The 21,472-nt window shown below is 32.2% G+C and overlaps 2 protein-coding genes across 6 annotated transcripts; one reads left to right on the top strand and one right to left on the bottom strand.

Annotated features, from left to right (window-relative positions):
• Positions 1 to 12,435: 12,435 nt before the first annotated feature.
• LOC149527232 (cysteine-rich TM module stress tolerance protein) lies at positions 12,436 to 13,251 on the top strand. Its single transcript, XM_089783380.1, has 3 exons — positions 12,436 to 12,578; positions 12,686 to 12,770; positions 13,062 to 13,251. The coding sequence occupies exons 1-3, from the start codon at positions 12,539 to 12,541 to the stop codon at positions 13,105 to 13,107; spliced, it is 171 nt and encodes a 56-aa protein (XP_089639506.1). The 5' UTR covers positions 12,436 to 12,538; the 3' UTR covers positions 13,108 to 13,251.
• Positions 13,252 to 13,767: 516 nt separating this feature from the next.
• GLDH (L-galactono-1,4-lactone dehydrogenase) lies at positions 13,768 to 21,053 on the bottom strand. 5 transcript variants are annotated; one of them, XR_002445075.2, is made up of 7 exons: positions 20,282 to 21,052; positions 18,955 to 19,205; positions 18,358 to 18,543; positions 16,995 to 17,415; positions 15,336 to 15,889; positions 15,079 to 15,231; positions 14,856 to 14,994 (listed from the first exon to the last, which is right to left on the bottom strand). XR_002445075.2 is itself a non-coding variant. In XM_021426559.2 (6 exons), the coding sequence occupies exons 1-6, from the start codon at positions 20,903 to 20,905 to the stop codon at positions 14,117 to 14,119; spliced, it is 1,782 nt and encodes a 593-aa protein (XP_021282234.1). In that variant the 5' UTR covers positions 20,906 to 21,045; the 3' UTR covers positions 13,768 to 14,116. The 5 variants fall into 5 exon arrangements, 3 of the variants coding, with proteins under 3 accessions (XP_021282234.1, XP_021282237.1, XP_021282236.1); XM_021426559.2 differs by lacking the exons at positions 15,079 to 15,231; positions 15,336 to 15,889 and adding an exon at positions 13,768 to 14,275 and having other exon boundaries at positions 14,854 to 14,994; positions 20,282 to 21,045; XR_002445076.2 differs by lacking the exon at positions 15,336 to 15,889 and having other exon boundaries at positions 20,282 to 21,050.
• Between the last annotated feature and the right edge of the window lie 419 nt (positions 21,054 to 21,472).

Raw genomic sequence — 21,472 nt, 5'->3', positions numbered from 1 at the left:
GAAATTCACACGAAATAACAACACTTGAAGAATGGCACCCAAGGATTGGCATATTTTCAAAGACAATTTTATCAACCAACTATTGATATGCTGACAGCTAACATAAGATGCAAATTGTAAATATGCTATTAATCATTTTAGTTTTACAATTCAACTTACTCTTTGTTATTTCTAAGCTTAGACATAATTGATCTTAGTGTTCAATGAATCATGCTACCTTGTTGCAAAAAATATAAGCAAGTGTATTATACAATTGTGAATGAAATATGATAGTTTGTTAATATTACCAATTGAGCAAAAAATCTACTGTCAAGTTGTTCTTGTGTCAATGGATTGGTTTGAAGGATAGACTGCACTTAAAAGAAAGAATTACAATATCACATATGAAAAGTGTTAAAATAAAATAAAAATCTAGACTTGCTAAACAGTTCATCATTAAAGGCATGAAGTAAATGATGGGAATAATATTTGGTAAAAAAAATACCAAAAGAAAAATGCTAGGAGAAATATGAATGGAATTCAAAAATTAGATAGCTATACATACATGTAAGTATTTGAGGTCATAAAATGATTTGTCTTTTAGTTGGTCAAAAAAGATTCATCAAACAAAAAATATATAATTGTAATTTGCATGTTTGAAATTAAGATTGTTGGTGTGTAAGTGTTATTTGTGATGCTAGGAAAGATGAGCAATCATTACCTTCATTTGTAGTGTAAAAAGAGATCAGAACTACAATTCATCAAGTTTGAAGAAGCATCCATGAAACAGAATGAAGGAAAAAGCTAATAGAAAAAGTATAGCAAAAAATTTGGAGAACCTTCACACAGTCATCTTATAATTAGGGTAAAACATAGTCATACCAAATTCATATATTATAGAATTTGCAGAGCATAACATAATTGACTGTGTAGAGAAGATTTTGAAAGTATCTACACACTTAAGTTACATTATTAAGAAAAACTTAGTTGTACAATTTATGTCATCAAATTTGTTTAGCCAAAGGTTGGTAGGATATAGTTTTATATATTGTATTGTTAGGCTTGACACTTAATAGAATATATCTCAAATGTTAAAAGAATTATGCGGGTAAATAACCAGTAATAAGATTATTGGATTAGGCATGAAATAATATATCTTTTGTACCAGGTTTTGTATTTCTTGGTGGATGATTCTTCTCCTTAGCTGGTCATCATCAAATCAAATCAACACATCATCCTATAAGTAGGAAATATAGCTGAGCAGAGTATAACCTTTAAGAAAAAACACCAAGAAGCCAAGCAAGACCCTAACATACAAATACACCAAACATGTTAATTGAACAATGAAAAATACAACAAACAAAATATGAGAAACAAATCAAGTAAAAAGTTTCTTACCCTCGAAACATTAAATGTACTCACCTAGATTATATAGATCAATAGAGAGCAATCATGAACAAACTAAACAAAACATGCAACCAAGCACCTAAGCCCATGGATTTATTAGTCTTATTAATAAAGGAAGGAAAAACACATGAAAGAAAATATAAGAAACAAATGGGAAAAAAGAGTGCATTATCCCCAACAATTTAATAAAACTAAAATAATAGCTACGCTATCATGAGATGGTCCAAACTTCGACCGAAGAAAATATTGTTCTCATCACTAAAGGAAAGAAAAATCATACACATTTTATCCATATTTTTTAATGACCGATCCTTCTCTTAACGAATAAAACGATTCATTTTTGATGAAAATTGGATCGTCGATGACAACCCAAACTATTATTATGGATTAATAACAAGCAAAGTTATTTGTGTTAATTTTAAAACATTTTAACAACAAATTCAACAAACAACACTTAAGCAAAATAAAAAAAGTTGATTTCTTACAATATTCCTCTCAATTGAAGCAACAAGCAAAGCATAAACTTTGGTTAAAAAAAAAAGAGATATTAAGAAATTAATCAAACCAAACAATCATAAAATCAAAAAAGAAAAATAACAACAGACATTACAAATCTAAATACCCTAAATACAATAAGCAAAGAATATCATCAAAATAGAATGGAATGTAAATAATGAGAAAATATAAAGGTTTTAGAACAAAAAAAATTAATTCACAATTCAAAGCTTAAAACTTGCTGAAATTAAAACACATTATACCTTAAAGTAGGACATTTTGTGAAGAGTGGATTACAAAAGGAATATAATCATTTGCATCAATTATGATTATTCGCATGTAAAATGCAATCAATCATGTTTAATTCAACAAATAAAAAAAATATAGTAAAATCTACTAATCGTTACATGCATGAACTACAATGGTCTTATCATGAGAAGGTGTAAATTTAATTCGAAAAAATATTGTTCTTATTGTGAAAGATCATATACGCTTTATTCAATTTCCATGAGAAAAAAACTCGATGGAAAAGAGATATGAGGATGATAAGTAAGATCTTCCATGTAACCTTCATGAATTTGGACAAACATGATATTAATTGAGAATGAGTTATGTTCAATTATTTTTTTTGAATTTAAAGTTAAATTTAAATAAAGGAATGTTAGCATATGATTAATAATTATTTGTATCAAAAGTTGACTAATAATATTACCATTGTGAGGATTTGTCGATTTGGGTTTGAAAAATGTTGAATCATTAAAGTGATGATATTGAGTTGAATTGCCAATGATCAATCCAATATTCCCTGCAAAATAATTAATGGAGACAGATGTGTGGAAAGTTGTAAAATTTATTTGTGTTGTATTGGAAACAACATATGTTGAATTCAAATTGCAATTAACAGTCATTGGTTCAACTAAACTTGTTTCCAGTTCACTTTGAGCATTTACAGTTGAATGAACTGTCACATGCCCATCGATAAGCACATCAATAACATTAAATGTGTTATTAGATTGTTGGACATAAGGAAGTAATCTAGAGCTTTAATTTGTAACAATGTTTGGGTCATTTGGTTGAGGTAAACAATGATTGCCTTGTACAAAAAGTGATGGGTTACTATCAAATTTAACCGTGTATGGGTTAGCATTTTGCATATGTTAGAATTCTTTTTTAGCTCTCAATATTTTCAACCTATTGTTTCTATTTTGCTTTACTTGACTTGGTTTATCCACAACTATTATCTCACTTACAATTTAAGGATGAAAAATAAGATAAACAGTTCAGGTAAGAGTTACAAATAAGAGGCTAAGCACACACGCAACTTTAATAAAGATATACTAGTTTTGATAATTGTACCAAGTTGCAGAAAATGATGCTAACTTTAAATAAACTAAGCAATAAACAAACAGAGAAAACAACAAATTAGTAATTTGCAAATTAAAAGAAAACTAAACTAAAACACTTTACATTTTGTGCCATGAGCCTCTGTTGGTGGCAAATTTTAAATTAACGAACAATCTGAAAAAAATAAACAAACATTAAAAGACATTAATATTCAGATAAGAGCATTTAAATCTAAGCAAATTGTGATAATATATTATAAAAAGAAACAAAATAATAAAAATAATGTTCATAGTGTAATGAATTAGATTGCAAATTAGCCAAAATGATAGAATGGAAAAAAAGAAAGTACACATTATATGCACAAAATACAGACAAAACAAAATAAGTAAAATTAAATAGAAACTTTGAACAACTGATAGAATACCATATCATGCTTAGCAATTAATAATCAACACATTACTCAAACTTAGATCATACTACACAATTTGAGAGAGTAAGGTCAAAACGAATAAAAATTTGGATGATAAACATCAACTAACAATCATATAAAAAAATTAATATTTTAAAAAAAACATATGTTTTTGTTTTCTTCGCAAAGCATCAACAGGTAAATTTGAGTTAATCATCAAATACAAGAATTCCATAGATGAATCAAACATCGATGCCATGTAAACACTTTTTTTTTTCATATTCCTAAACAGTTAAGGGAACAGAACATGGAGAACAATTTTAATCAAATGTTTTTATACATGCAAATCATGTATTGTTAAAACAAATTTAAATAATATATTTGAGGTAATGATCAAATAAGACAGAGAACAATTTCAAATTTATAATAGCATAAGGATTTTTTTGGCAGACTATAAGAGAAAAATTTTAATCCAAGTATGAAAACATGAATTGCAAAGATTAGTTTAACATCCATATTAACTATATAGTTATTTTTTATCTTCCTAAACAAAATCTTGTTATGCATAAATAATAAAAAATTGTTCACAGCAAATTAAATTCATGAACAATGATAAAGAAACTGATGAACCTGAAACAATAGAACCAGTATTTGTATAAGGAACTTAAATATAAAAATTATTAACAAATGATAGAACAACACATGATGGCCAATAATTAATGATAGACACATCATTCAAAACAAAGCACACTAATAAATATATTTGAGTAGTATTAAAAGGGATCAAAATGAGCATGCTAGTATCCAAACTGAACAACCCACAAATTACAAAACATTAGAAGAAGATTAAATTAAGCTAACATCAATATAACAGGATCTAACTTAGAAATTCAACAATAAGATAAAGCATAATACATATATAAAACATAATGGCTAACACTATTAATGCCATTAAAGCACAATCATTAAGCATAAACCAAGTTTTATAAAAAAATGTAAGGTTATTGCACTCAAATTAATCAATACTAATCAAGTAACCTTAACTTTGAACACCAGTAATAAACAAAATAGATAATTAATATGAAACACTTATAACGATTGCTTCTCGATCACTACCGACATTCGAGTCTCCCGAGAAAGCTGACCAAACCCGAAGCCAACCTTAATGTGGAAATCTTTTATTAATCAAATTGGGTGATTAATATAAATGTAAAAACGTATTTCGATTTTACATGTCCGCATATCTAAGCACAATAGTTAATCAAATTTACTAGTCACATTATATATATGGCTTGCTCTACTAAGAAGAGCTGGGCACTTGAATAAACTTAAAATGAGACTTATATTTAAGCCATAATAAAGTATTCGCATTCACCAAGATCACTTAAAACAACAACCATTTAGTTTGTTCATTATACATAACTCAAACTATTTAAAACTATCTTTCATTTGGGTTGTCTTAAACATAACTAAGCAACCCTACAATAAACACAATCTCTAGTAGCGGAGCAACTTGGAGTAAAGTTCTAAGAGATGCCATTACTTACCCCACAATGAATTAAAATTGTATCGAGGAAAAGTGCGTTAGTTGATCACTTATTAGCAAAATGAGAATATTTGGGTGAGTTTCACAGACTCAGTGATCATCGGTTTAGTGAGCAGAGCAAAGGTGGGAAACAAGTATAGAGTAGAAATTTTGAATATTAAAATCAAAGTATGAAATGATAACCTTATGAACTCAAATAAAGTATTTGTTGCCTTGCAAATATGCCATGTAAATCATAATGCAATGCATCCATTATCAATTAATGCCAAGGCGGTGCATAAATAAACAGACTTTAATCAAAAAATCATTAAATCCCTTTGTAATCACAATAAAGCCAAATATAAACACGCAAACTTTTGTTAAATAGGTTACGTATAACTAGTCGTACACATCTGCATGAAATAAACTTGTGCTCAACACGTTATGCACTAAAATCTTTTCGAATAAAAAGGGGAGCTACAGAAAATCAATATTTCTACATCATGTAAAGATTACAAGGTAAAAATAAAAAAGAGATGCTACTCTCTAGTGCATAATCAGCCCGTGGCATGGCAAAACTCAATGATATTGGTCGACATTGGAGTAATCGTGTGGTCGTAACCACATATAACTTGTGGCCTTACCACGTATAATCATAACCTGTAGCCTTGCCATGTATATTCACAGTCCATTGACGACCCAAAAATATCTTTAGATAGAGTTCACTTGTGTACAAAGGTCACATTATCCTGGTGTGACATTTTGACCTATTTTTTATTCTCTCAGTTTGTCCAAATCATTTTTCAAATATGGTAACACAATGTTTTCAAAACATTTAACTTATAACCATTTTGAAAACAAAATATGGACACCTTTGAAACTTTGTTCACAAAAAGCACTTAGCGTAAACCTTTACGTAAAGTTTGAAATTTAGTCAAATATGGTGAACATAAAGTATGGCCGTTTATCATGCATAATCATATATGCTCATCACACAAATATGTAAGGCACATTTTGATGTAAATTGTAATAAGGAGCTTGTTTCTCGATTTCCAAAACCCTTTACGTATTTAATTTATATATACATATATAAAGGAAATTTCAAAAGTCATTGCATCCACAATTGCCTATCATTTCTACTAGCTCATGCTTTTCACAATAACGTCAAATAAATCATAATCATGTAGTTGTATATGAAACACTATTACATATATTACAGAACCTTTTTAACTAGACACTCCCTGCTTACCTTTCTTGGTAGGATATTACTTTGTCAATCTAAACTCTTTGCGTTCTTAATCGATCAATATCTATTGCCGTTTAACTGTTATCCTTCTTGATTTACACCCACAACAACTATTCCTTAATTGTCAATTCCCTGTTAGCAATTAAATCCAAAACACTTCACAACTTTACAATTCATTCTAACTCACACTTGTTGCCCCCATTTAGCTTGATGCTTTTATATTTATTCTTTATTCTCTAGTCTTATTTAACAACTAATCATTAGTCAAGTAGTTCAATTCATGCTATAGTCATCCTTACTTCAAAATAAATCTCATGCTCATGCACAAATACATATGTGGCAGCAACTTTACCAAAGAAGTCTTAAATTTTTATATGCATAATCCTCTATCCCTTACTTTCTTCAAAACATTAGATTCACACAACACTAAAACTTAGAACTAGTATAAACATTCTTCCTAGCTGAATCTAAGATAGCACAAACCATTCGCATTGCATGCTTACCTTTAGAATAGCTTGGACTTTACATGCATCTCCAATATGTCACCTAGTTTTGATTATCAAGGCTTAAATCCACCATTTAACCAAAGGATGATAACACGCATGCATCTATTTCTTTCAAATCTTCGAAACCTTTGCTGCCAGAAACACTTCTCAATGTTACTAACTAGTTTTCAAAACATACTTAAACTAAAATCACAATTCTTACCTTTCTTCACTTGAATCATGAAACCAAGCCACACATTTCCGAATCTCTAAAGTTCCTTTGAGTGATGAAATGTCAAGACTCAACAAAGTAAAGGAAAGGAAACCTCATGGTTTCGTTAGATTTGCTCTAAAACTGAGCCTTCCTTTGAATGTTTCTTTTCTTTTCTTTTCTCTCTTCCTTTCAGGTGGAGCTTAGAAAGACTAAATTCTCTTTTTCTTCTCTCTCTAAGGTGCGGTTTTTGCCAAAGTTCTCTAAGCTTTCCTTGTCTTTCCTTTTTCCTTTTATTATTTGCTACCTTTTACTCCTTTATGCATCCTATTAGACCACTCTCCTATCCAATAATTTTTCATGCACCAATATTCCCTTTCCATTATTGGTTGAATATCCTTTCCTCATTATCCTTACCTGACCGCCACTCTTAATGACCAATATCCTATCATTCTTTCATTCTTTTATATTTAATCAACCTTATTTACACCGAATAATCTTTCATGCATTTTATCCCCTTTTTACTTCATTTAGCCATCCCATGCACCAATCATTCTTCATGCAACAAGATTTATTCTTTCCTTTTTCTTTACTTCACATGATGGGGTCTCACATGTCTCCCTCTTACAGCACCCTTTTTGCATGCAATCATTTGTATGTAATAGAAACTTCACATGCATTATTTTATTACTCTACATATCTTTATTTTCTCAATCAATCAACTATATTTTCATTGTTCCTAGCTTACATATATTTTCATTTGTACCCATGCACTAAAAATTAATTATTTAAATAATAACATAGTTGTCAACTAATCTCAGTTACAACTCCGCTATTTAAGCCTGACACATAAATTAAGTGAGGAAAGCCATCATTACATAAAAATGATTTTACTACTATTTTAACAACATTTTATTAAAATAATATTATTTTATTTTAAATTTTTTCACTTGACTTCTAGAGCTCTAAAACATCTTAATTTGTCTTGGTTCAGCTCTACAACTCCTTTTTGCTTCATAATTCTGACTCTAATAAAATATTATTATTTTATTACATATAAAATATTTTATTTCAAAATATTCTTTTCATCCTTTACCATTTTTAAACATCTTAATTGACCTCGATTGATTTAATTTAGTCCTCAAGATTGTATCAACTATCACTCCAAGATACGAGATGTTACAGCACATATGAGTGATAATAAATAATCATAAACAAAACCTAATGGAAAACTTAACCTCGGCGGAATAATTAATTTCTTTATCCAAGTCTCCTGCAAAACAAAACCTAATGGAGAACTTAACCTCAGCTGAATAATCAATTTCTTTATCCAAGTCTCCTACGAAACAAAAAAAATAGAGAATAAATCAATTAAAATGCTTAAACTAATAAAAAAATATATTTCGAAAGCATGATAATGTTGATAAAACTAACATTTACAACCAATGATACATTTCAACTACAACTCAAGAAACAGATGAAACATTTATAAAAAGACATCTTTAAACCACCATTAAACAGAAAATATAAGCGAAAAAATTGTGTATTATGTTGCTCAAACAAAACAAAATAAAACATAAACCATCGAAACATTAGAGTACTTACTTCTAGAATATAAAAACTTAAGCTTCAGAGGTTAACCAACTAATGCTAACAGGTTAGGTTACAAATGCAAATTAAAGATCTGTTTTTTACAACTAACATAGGCTAGCAGCAAAAGAAATATCAGTTGTGGTGAATTAATGACTAAACACTGAAGGCATAGAAACAAAAATATCCAAATAAAATTAAGATTTTGAATATTCAACAATGACTTGAGCATGCTTAACCGAATCAACTTATGCTTAAACAAATCAATAAATTTTCAAATCTGGTTATTCAAAACCATCAATAAAAGTTCACAATTTGTCCAAAAACAAAACATCAAAAGAGATAAATGGGCTAAAAAAAATACAAGAAAATATAAAAGTACAAATGGTGAAACAGGAAAAATACTCAAACCAGATAAATGGTGCCGAGCTCAAAGACATGAAATTGAAGCAGTAAACTCAAGCACGCATAAAAGCATAGTTGGTAAAAGTAAAAACACAAACAAAAGGAAGAAGAATCCATCTGAAAAGGCCTCAAAGGCTTCTTTTAATATAGAGGTCTAGATTACCAAAACTCTAAACCCTTGAACCTTCGCTCAAAGGAGGGTACAACCCAATTATAAATAGAACCAATGGTTTTGTCAAGAGGTTGATTATAGAAGCAACTCAAAAGATAAATTTTCTTTTATATTCAATAATATAGTCATCTTAGATCCTATCAGGCTTGTAGTTCAAAAGATTCATTTTAATGATAAATACGAGATATTTTAGTCTCAATTTCAAGTTTCCAATCAAGTGTAAGAATTTAATTCAACATTATATTAGTTTTATTTAATTTTATTTGTTTCCTTGGTTGATTTATTATTTATTTTTTTCTCAAAATAAAATAAAAAATTATTAATAAAGTAACAAGAAAAGTAAAAAAACCCAACCACTAGGCTAATATTAAAATGTTGTAGATAGTTTGGGGTTGAGTTTTGTTACAAACCCTGTCTTATTCACTAGCTGCATTGGTTGCACCTCTCCATTTGCTAAACGGGAGTTGTCTCGTCATGGAAATTTGAGAGGATAATACCACTTGTCTCTGATCTAAAAGCCCTTTTGCCACATTTTCTGGCTACCGGTTGCTGCTAAACCTTCCCCTCTCCCCACTGCACTGCTTGTACTACTCTTGAGCAGTATTAGTATATCATTCATTTTCTACTCCTATTATTCATAATTTAACATGAAAAATAATTAAAGAATAATTATATAAAATTATAAATTTATAATTTTCAAATTTTATAATATAATACTAAAGATTAAAAGTTAAAAAATAACGAATGTTAATCTTACCACCACCTTGGGTTAGCCCCTACGTTTCCTCCCATACTATTTCGACTTTTTAACCTTCCACACAATTCAAGTTCTGGTGTATTCAATATTATTAAACTTTCTGTCCACTTTTTTTTTTTCTTCTTTCAAGTTACACAAAGAAAAGTAGTTTTTCTGATTTCATAAATTTCATTTCTACAATCTTATTAATCAAACTTGAGAGCTCTAAACCAAAATCTCAAATTTAAACAGGGGTGGAGATAGAGTAATTTTAAAAAGAGGTAAAATAAAAAGAAACATTAAACAATCAAAGAGAACTTTATATATAATTCAATTTTCACTGATGTAAAAGATTAAATAAAATTCTCAAGACATTAGACATAAAAAATACACATTAACAATAATGATGGTGTCATACATACATATATATATATATATATATAATTTAATGAAACTATAAAAGAAGTCTTTCTCACTTTCTACGTGCAAGAGTAAAAAAAAAAATAATTTTTTAAGCTCAAATGAATTACTTCTTTATTTTGTGTGCTCTATACAAAATGGATAGCTTTTTGAATAAGCTTTTCTTTTGTTTTCTGTTTACTTCTTAAATTGCTAATTAACATATTGGGTTCTTGGGTTGAACTATTAAAATATAATATGTTATGATAAGCTATTGAGTTAGACTGTTAAGATATAATATATTATGATAAGTTAGATTCATATTAAAATATAGGGAGTTTGGGTTAGTAGACTCAATTTTATTTTATTTTTTTTTGAAAATTTGATAGGTTTAACATATTATGTAAAAAATTATTTACTGGGTTAACTAGTAATATGCTAACCATAATTACTCTAATTTTACCAAATGGTTTGAAGAATAAAAATAATTATTAAATAAAAAAATTATTTTGGAAGTCATTAAAAATATTTATAATAAATAAAATTGTATTGAAAGAAATACAATCATTTCATTCTATCAATTTATATGTGTATCATTGTTACTAAAGTTTACAACATATATGACAGAACGCATTGATTATTCTAAATAAAAAAATGATACATTGTTCTAAGTAACACGTCACACTGCAACTTATATTTGAGAATTACGTAATAATTTATTAATTTTTAAAAATTAAAATAATAAAAAATAAAATCCATATAATAGTAAAAAGAAAAACATAATAAGTATAAGATAGAACTCACACATGACATAATAAAAAAGAAAGAAAAAGAATATGATTAATAGTTCGTAGAAATTTATGAAAAAAAATGTATAGAGATTTAGAATATATGAGTAAATAGAATAGAGGTGAAAAAAATAAATAAATAAAAATAATCATAATAATAATATAAATTAAAAATGGCGGAAAAGGAACAAAACGAAGAAGATTCTTGTAACCTAATTGTTGGAATATGATGTTAAGACCTTTAGATAAGACTTATGTTGGATTTCATGAATACTTTTATTTCTTGTATAACATAAATCACCGAATTAAATAAAAAGAATAACAAGCACATCTTTAACCAAAACCAAAAATCAATATGAAGCCTTATGTAATTAGTAACCTTAAGATCGGATTAACGTCATCTTTCATACAAGAATCGAAACAATATTTTTTTATTATTATTTATACATTTTAAAACTGTTTAAAGAAAGACCTATTTTTGGGTTATTGCAAAATTTAAACTCAAAACTTTCATACTAAAATATCGAATTTTAATCGTCAAAAAGAAACATCCTGGGAAAACTTTTGAATCAGCAGAGTCTTGGTAAGGCTAAAATGTTAGGAAAACTTGTCCACGCGCCAAGTGCTAGTAAACCCATAGGCCACCTGCATGGGGTACGAGTATTAACCTAAACGTGGTCCAATAAGGGCCTAAACACCCATAAATGAGGATGGCCCTCGAATCGATAATTCCAGTATGAGATTGACTTGAACCAATCCACTTTCCAGGAGTGTAAGGTTCCATCCAGTCAGCTTCTGTATGAACGCGGATCAATATCTTTACAACTTTCCAAATGTCAATTGCCGTCTTTCGGTGTTCTTTGAGAACCACAGCATATATTCTTTGAGCACAGTTAGCCCAGATCATTAACGCGTATTAACCCTTTTTTTTTTTTTTTTCCTTTTGGGAATAATTGTTAATTGCATTAGATTTATTCCATTGGTCTCAAACTCTATTATTGCTCTTATCCACGACTTTCTTACTGACGAAGGAATGGTTTTTCTTCCTTGGGTGTCACTTTTGGTTGACTTTTTGATTGTAATGAGTGGCCGGGATTCCTTCACATTCATTCCAGTTCCATTTGTGCTTCAGATACAACCTCATTAAAGTCGGCCCCTGCCCCCATATTTTTTAATTATCGCCCCTAGAGAAGTAAATATGACATTTATGTCCATTGTTTCACATAACCCACTATAAAATGAAAGGTAGGCAGCCACCAAAGATTCATCATCTCTGCAACTTCCTTGGACACAATAGTCATCTGGAAACACATCCCAACAAAGCTTCTGTTTATTCCAATTTCCGAAATGCCCAAGTCAGATGCACAAGAGAATCAACCCCCAGCAGGTTCCAACTTTCTTCCAAACTACCCATTGCTACTCAGTAGTTTCTAGATTATTGTTTTCATGATGGAGGATTTGACAACTTACTTTTCTCTTTGTTTTTGACCCAAGGATATCCTACTGCGGATCCTCCTGCTCAGAAGAAGAGCTTCTCTCGGACAAAGAAGAAAGGAGAGAGAGGCTTCATCGAGGGATGGTAAGACAGACATATACCATATCAGTTTCTGCAACAAATTTAAGCAAACACACCTGCATAATTCTATCGAAAGAGATGAATGCATTTCTAGTTACTAGCTTCAACTATTCTGACAAAGTATTCCGGATTGCCATATCCATAACTGAATAGTACTCGGCACCTAATTGATGATGAGGCATTTTGACAACTTAATACAATCATGATCACTCACCTTGTATGTTATGTTTATCTTCTTCCTTCTCGCTAATAATAACATTTTTTTTTCCTTTGCTGTCTTTCTTACAACTGCAGCCTATTCGCGCTTTGCTGCTGTTGGCTCTGTGAAACTTGCTTCTAAACGCTGCTTTCAAGAAACATGAAGCCTATCTTTGGTAGAACACTGTTGATTGTTCTATAAACTGTTATTCTATGATTTTGGTCATATGTTCTAACAGAGTATAGAAGTGTTGAATTTAATAAAGATTCTATAGGAGTTGTTCATTGTACAAGCCTCAAAAAGATTCTATGGTTTAAGACTAACCTCAAAAAGATTGCACACACCTGACTTCTGCCTAAAAAATCCGCTACAATTAAAATAGGTCCAACCAGTAATATACTGAATCCAAAATGGATAAAAACCAGCATCAAGGTTAAAGTAGTAAGGCCAAGGTTTGAGGATAATATCCTATCGTTCTCTGGCTATAAAGTTCGAAAATTGGGATCAAGTTCTCTTCTGAGCACTAATTTAAGCTGTATCACCAAAGCCCAAAGGCTTTGCAAAATAGCAATCATGCTTCATATCAGAAAACCTAAAAGATGTGTAGAACACCACAGTTTCAGAGAGCAGAATTTGCAAACCATAATTCTCGGAAGGCTCAATCCAATGGTATTGATAATAAAAAAAAAAAATCATAGATATGCTTCATATGGTACCCCAAGGAGACAGTCAAGAAATACATCTTGTATAGGCAAAGAATATTGCTTAACCTTGAATGTTTAATTAGCTTGCACTTTAAAATACAAGATTAATTTATGTACTTTATTTAAGGGAAAAACATATAAGGCAGGACTAATATCATACAGTTCTGATATCACTCTCAAAATTACTTTTTCTACTTACTGACCATAGATCCAGTTGAACTTGATTGCATGTTGGGTAGCATCAATAAGTATCACACTTGGAAGGACATATAATTCGTATAAAAATTCTAAATAATACATGGAATGTCCTAATATCCTTCCATTTTGGTGTACAAGCTTATTGCTGAAGATGCTTCCACTAAATTGGCCAAAAGTACAGGCCATATGCCATTTTAAAATTCATAAGATTTGAAATGAATAAAGAACTAACCAATAGGGTGTGCTTTTCAAACATTATCTGATAATGGAAACAGCTTCTCCAGCATGTTATTAGAAAGGATCCTGTTGGGATCCAATTCCCTCCTTGCTTTGTTATATGCCTCCACTGGAAAACGCTTTTTGAGCCTAGCTTGCAGAGCTTCAAGTTCTTCCTTATCCTTTGGAACCTGCACATTGCATTCATTTATTGATGCTTAAACAAGCAGCATGAGTTTTATTAGACGTTAACATACTTTTGTGTGATATAGACACCATAAATGACCTAAATTCAGTCACAAAAATGCATGTTCAAGTGCATGCACAAATATGCATACCCTGCATAAGCTTTAACCTGATTTCTGCATAACATTTACAGGATTCACATAGACATGGATGACACAAACATCTGACCCTACGGACTAGTCTGAACAAACTTTCACAGAACAATGTTCAAGGACTGAACTATCAGCCATATTGGTTGCAACATATCTGCATAAGAGAATCGCCAATTTCCGATTGCAGTATTGGAGCAAGTATTGGTTTTTTTTTAATAAAAAAAATTCAAACAATCAAGCATTGAAACCCTATACCTTAATCCCATTGGAAGTTTCAAACTGAATTTGGTGAATGTGAGAACTTCAAGAAACTTTAAGTTATGAGACAGAAACATTCATCTGGAGACAATGCAGACACTATATTGATCATGGCTTTGATTTTACTCTTAGACAATGCTAAACAAGAAAAATTTTCAAGATATATTCACTACCTCAATCTTAGCCCAATGTTCATATGCAGCATATTTATCCCACAACTGTGCCTGTGCAAGATGCCTGTAGTGGAAGAATTCTTCTGTTATTTCCTTTCTCTGACGAGCATCCATTGTAGGAAGGTACATAATAATACCAACCTGATAAAAAATAAAGCAGATTTAGATATGAGAAGTACAAGCAATTAACCCACAAATATTATCTACTTAGCACACATAGCAGACCTTGCATTGATTTTATTGTATCAAGAAAAGGTAAGGTCATTAGTAACAAGTCCTCTAAGAAACTGATCCTTGTTCGACTTTCCAACATTGATATCGGAGGTTGTACAAGATTCCAAATCTTTTATCTGACTCTTTAGAATCCGGCCTTCATGTCTAGCCAAGGTCCAAAACAATATTTACTCAATTAGAACAAAGAACTTCTCAAAATACCAACTAATTTCAAATTATCAGAGGTACATAGTATTCTGCATGCTTACAGCATAAGAATTTCAATTCACCAAGGGAAATAGCAGCACAAAATCAAACAGCAAAAGATTATGGATTTCTGAGGTTCTTTAGGCTCTGATTGCTTTTGCAGAAAAATGACTTCTAGAAGACATTTTCCTCATTTCTTCTGTTTGGATGCCAGAAAATGGCATGGTCAACTGGAAGCCAACTTCCAGTCAACAGAAAAAGCTCCTAAATTTGGAAAAATTGTCTTCCATTTTTAAAACGCGGGGGACAATTTCTGAGCGCCTAATCTCTTCAAACCCCTGAACCCCTTGGCCAAGGACCAGCCACAATCACTACTCATCCCCTCTACCAGAACCAGCAACCAGGCTGTCGCCACCCTCTGCCACTGCCAAGACCAATGACATTGTTCCATCCTTTTCCTCTTTCCTTCCCCCTTGTTCAATCTCCCTTTCCTCCCCCCTTTCTTCCCAAATTTCCTTCATTTTCCTCTTCCCTTCGTTCAATCTCCCTTTGCTCCTCTTGATCTTCTCCTCTTTGAGTTTTCCCTCGGTTTTGCAAAGCTCAAGGAGACCCAAACCTGTCAAGACATCCTTTTGCAGCATTTGAAGCTTCAACCATGAAAAGTTTTTGAAACAAGTCAAGTCAATGAGAACTTTTTGGGTTCTTTCCGATTGAGACAAAAGCATTGATTTTTGTTTTTTTTTTCAAAATTTGCTACTCAAATCAACATATGAATTGAAATTTTATTTTGAGTTTTGAATAATTTACTTTGGGTATTTATGAAGTTTGAAGTTTGGAGTTTTCCATAAGTTGGTTATAAATTATGGAAGATGTTAATAACAATGAAAAATGCATAGTTCAATTAGCAAGAACAAATTTATGATATTAAGAAACTGTAGACTTGATTAAAATTTGAAATGCTTTATGAGTGTTTTTCCATATTAAAAATTCATGAAAAATTTAAATGAAAATAATAAGTTTCGAAAAAATATTTTCCATAGTGTAATCCAAACATCAGAAATCATTTTTCACAATATCATCAAAACAATAGAAAATGTTATGTTTTCCAGAAAATGCCTAGTATGGAAAATTTTAATTTTGCAGAAGTTCATTTTCGTGAAATTAATGGACCCTTAGCTTCATGTCTAGTAGGAAGAATGCAATTTTTTTTTTTCATAACTTTCTTTTAATTAGTATGAGCTCAATCCAAAATTAAATTCTCATGTTTTATTACTTACACTACCAAATAGATGCCTGCCACAAGGTGAGTTGGCAGAGGATTATGCTATCAAGGGATAAGAAAGAATGGAACTAATGTAGCATGTAAGCAAAGGAAAATACTTCCCCAGTTTCGATATTTACGCAAGGAAATAAGGGGAAGGAATAGACTAGAAAAGTTTCTATCGAACACTCAAAATTTTTGTCATGATCCATTTATGAATAGATTTATTTTGTCATTGTAAGTTAGATAATTATCTTCTCATCCTGTTAGCAGCCCACAGAAAGTGTAATTATACTGGAACCTTAGCTTCATGGCTGGTAGGAGGAAAAGTGCACACTTCAGATCATATTTGAGAGGAAAAGGCAACACCTGACATTGTTTATTCCTCAAAACTTATGCAAAACCCTGGAAGAGAAAAGAGAGAAAGACAGAAAAATGAAAATGAAGGGAAAACAATTACCCATGAAAATATGTCATCTTCCGCTGAGCTTGAAGCAGGACTCATCGGGCTCTGGCTGCAAGCTGTCCAGCGCTGCTCAATAGGAGCAGGAGCAGGTATCTCTTCCTTCTCAATGAGTTGCTTCAGCTCCTCTATATACTCAAGGTCCTTCATGCTAGGCTTGGAAAGAGTTCCAGCAGGAAAACAGGTTTCTGATACCCATTGTTGCCCTCCACAATCAAAGCCCAAGATTTCATCACTCCATCCAATTCGATATCCCTCAGACTTTCTCCAGAATTCAGCCTCAGCATGATTAACCTTCATGACATGATCTTTGTTGAGAGGATCAAGAGCAAGCAGTTTATCTCTTAACTCTGTGAATGAAAACTCATTTATGTCTGGGTCATTGCTATCAGGAGATGTAGAAGTAATTTCTCTAGCCCTGCAGAAAACTAAGTTAAGCAGTTAATTGACTGAAAATCTGAAATTGACACATAAACAGAACAAAAGTCATATAAGAAGAGGATACCGATACATTAGCAACAGGTGGGGACAAAAAATGAAAACTATAAGACCAAAAATGTATACCTATTCCCCTCGTGTAAAACCCAAAAAGAGGGATGGTTCTCAGCTGCTTGAGTGCCAACCCAGAATTAACCTTTAGCATTCAGAATAAAGATCAAAATCATGTGGAATTTGGCCAAGGGACAACCTAATTGGTAGCCATACCTCTCCTCTAAAATGGTCATCATATGTTGAAACTCCCTCACTGTGAGGATATATGCAAAGAAAAAATGGTTTGGTTGATTCCATTTTTATAGGTTATTATAATTCAATTTGGTCAATAAATTGAGGACATAATTGCTTTTTTTTTCATAGAACAATGTAGAAATCCCACTCTCTGAGGTTATTCACCATCATATTTAGAATAGACATTGTGCTAGAGGTTTTCAAACAGATAATAGGGATCAGATACATCAGTAATCTAAACAATAGTAAAGAAGAAACAACAGAGCTTCCACTTTCCAGCCAGCAACTCCTGACAAACCAATCCAAATGAGTCCCCGACTAAGAATCATTACCATACTGACAATGGACAAGAAATTCAATAGTAAGAAAGTTAAAACAGAGAAAGAAACCAAATTCAAAACGTTCAGGAATTTGATATATCAAATTTATTCTTTCCTCACCTTTTCTCAGTTACTCCAACAAGGCTATTCAAACCAATATAAACCAATAAATATGACTAACTAAAAGAAGATTAAGGGGAAAAAAAAAAGTAATTTCCAGCCAGGCTATTACAAGGCAAAAAGAAACAAGACCACCATTTCCATGGGCCTCATATTCAACAAATTGGAATGGTATCAAAAGACAATAGCAGTACCTATACTTCTTAAGAGATTCCTTGTAGAGATCACGAACATGCTGCATAGCCTCATCCTTAGTATATTTGGGTTTGAATTTGGGTGGACCTCTCCATTTTGAAACAGGGTTGCATGTCACAACCACAACAGTGTCAGTGTAGGGAATGTACAGGTACTTGACATGCTTATTCTCAGACAACATCTTCCTACAAGGAAAAGGTAAAAAGCTTTCAATGTTTGAGAATCAAATACGTCCTCCGTTAATTCTTTGATATATGAGAAGAAATATAAGACTATATTTCCAATTCAAACTCACTTCAAAAGAATGGATTGTCAAGCATCATAACCATTTGCAAAATATGTAATGCATTACTTAACACCAATCAAACTTCATCTTGATCCAAATTTTTGAGCATCTAATAAATCATGGTAAAAGCATATATAATACAAATTGACATGATCAACGCTTATTATCCACAAGACAATTATCGAAAGTCAGAGAGTGCTAAGTATTGACAATCGAGTTGCAAGTTGACAGTAATTTTATGAGATATTAGGAACTTATGTTTCTTCAGAGATCTGCGAACAGGGTAACAAAAGGATAAAAAAGAAATTACTTGTGGTTTTTCTTGATGTCTTTCATGTTTGAGACACTTGTGTGCTCCACAAGCTCTTGTCTTTCAACACATTGAATGGTGACTTCAGCAACCACTCCAAGGCCACCAAGACCACAGCGAGCTAAATAAAATAACTCTGGGTCTTCCTCTCTTGAAAGCTCTATTGTTCCCTTGGCAGGGGTAACAAGTTTCATGCGAATGACCTGTTCATCAATGGGAGGCAATTTTGATCCAGTACCATGAGCACCAACCTGAAGACAAGAAGATGAAAAAGAGGAAGGTCAGATAAAAATAGTTAACTAAAAAAGGGCACACCTTCATGCAATTGACTTCATTAAATTATTAATGAAAGAAGCTTTGCTCCCTAACTTTCCACTTCATCCAAAATTCACATGTAGAGCCATCAGGACATTGTATGCCACCACTGGACAGTCCTATATAATGAAAAATATGCCAAACTAAGACAAACCTGACATTTGGACACCATCAAAACCCCAATTCCATGTAATACAAGCAACAAGATGTGAAATTAGCTTTTTCTTTCATTGTGTTTCTTCTCTTCCTTTTACAGAAACAAAAACCTGTATATCATAAAAAGTACTTAGGGTTTGTCTAACCATTTCCTTCAGAAAACTACCAGTCTACCATGGTCCAAAAGTTCCCAACTCTTGCATTTGAAGCACAAGAAATCAGTACATTCTAGAGGACATAAAAAGTTCTAAGGTATGAAAAATTTTGTCACTTAGAACTGAGTAGAATCATATCAACGACGCTTAAGTTGCACTTCAGGCATACATAGCAAATAAAAGCCAAATTGAAAGAGAACTAAACATGCCTCCTCTACAATCTTTATTATTTTTAAGGCCGAAAATAAACACTGTTTCTGAATCAAAGGTCAAACACACCATGTACATAAGACATATAGAGGGTTAAGGCTTCATCAGGTTGTTACTTTTGCTATTTGCAATTTACTTTTTGCACCTTACTTCTTCAAAAAAAATGTACAAAGTAAATGCTAATAGTTTAAACAAAAAAAACCAAAATTACTATTCATTAAAAACGAAGAAATGAAATGCATCGACAAATTTTGACATAATCATTTTATAAAAATGTAAAATCATGCATTTCATAATAAAATAATTAGATACTTAAGTTTTGAAGCAAAGGGCAAGTATCAGAAATAACAATAAAACAGGCTTTTTTTGCTGTTAGATGCAGGCAATGCAGCAAAAGCAACAACAGAATGAAGCTCGCTTAAAATATAGTCCACATCCTAAAGATAAATAACTTTAATAAAAGTCAAAATAAAGTAATGCAAAGAGCAAACCTGAAGAATGCCACCAATCTGCTGCTCTCTAATGGAAGCGAAATTCTGAAGAGTTAAGCCATATTCCTTAATCTCATCCACCAATTGCTGCACTCTTATACCCGCTTGAACCCTCACCCTCTTCTTCTCCTTATCCACCTCCACCACTTTATCCATCAACGCCAAATTCACCATCCCTCCACGGGCCAACCCAATCCCATTCGGAGACAACCCAGACCCGACGGGTCGAACCTTAGTCCGCTTATCGTTCGACTCCTTAACCAACTGCTCTAGTTGCTGAAGATTCTCGGGCTGGTGGAAATGTCGGGTCTGGACCTCGTGGGTCCCACTCCAGTTGGAGACTGTGTGGAGGTCGTCCGGGAGTGGGGCGTAACGGAAGATTTGGGCCTTTTTGTGCTTGGCGTTGTCGGGGAACGGGAAGGAGTAGTAAGTGGTGGCGCCGCAGAAGATGAGGAGGGCGGTGTAGCCGAGGTATTTACGGAGCTCGGAGTCGGAGGAAGAGGCGGTTGAGAGGGTGCGGATTGGAGAGAAAGGGAGCGGCAGTGGAGGAGGTGGTTGAGGGCAATGGATGAGAGTTTTGAGGTGGGTTTGGAAAGAGCGCTTAAGGGAAAGAGAGCGAAACATGGTGAAAAGGAGGGTTCGAAGGCTGGATCAATGGATGAGAGGTTTTGGGTTTATTTGGTTTAGGATGATTGCTTTGCTCTGCTGGTGTGTAGAGGAAGGAGGAAGGAGGAAGGCAGCTGCTAATGTTGTCGTTTAGTTGTAGTGAAGCTGAGGAGTAAGCAGTAGTATGTTTTTTACTTTCATGGACTAAACTTTGAACTTTGTCTTTTTCTCGTTATAATCTGTGTTTATTTACCCATGTGATTTTCTCTCTCTCTCTTCTCGACTCCAGTGCACTTGTGTTTTGTTTTCTTAATGATGATTTATTCCTCCACTCTCTACAATGTCATGAGAGAAGTCTTTAAGCCTACTATGCTAGAGCCTCTAAAGGCATAAAGAAGCTGAAATGGGCATACCAAACTGCACAACTACACGAATTTAGGTTGCACGAAAAGCCATTGGCAACCTATACCTTTCCACAGCCTATGCAAAACATAAAACCAAAACAAGAGCAAGATCACAAGAAAGCTCAACCTATTCATGATATTATTTAATGATATTATCTAATGATGCATGGCTTTTCAAACA

The sequence above is a fragment of the Theobroma umbraticum genome, unplaced genomic scaffold (genome assembly GCF_002168275.2).
Source record: "Theobroma umbraticum cultivar Fairchild unplaced genomic scaffold, ASM216827v3 scaffold_147.0, whole genome shotgun sequence".
Taxonomy (NCBI): Eukaryota; Viridiplantae; Streptophyta; class Magnoliopsida; order Malvales; family Malvaceae; genus Theobroma; species Theobroma umbraticum.
Note: the sequence above shows the minus strand (reverse complement) of the source record. Positions and strands in the feature narration are given on the sequence as shown.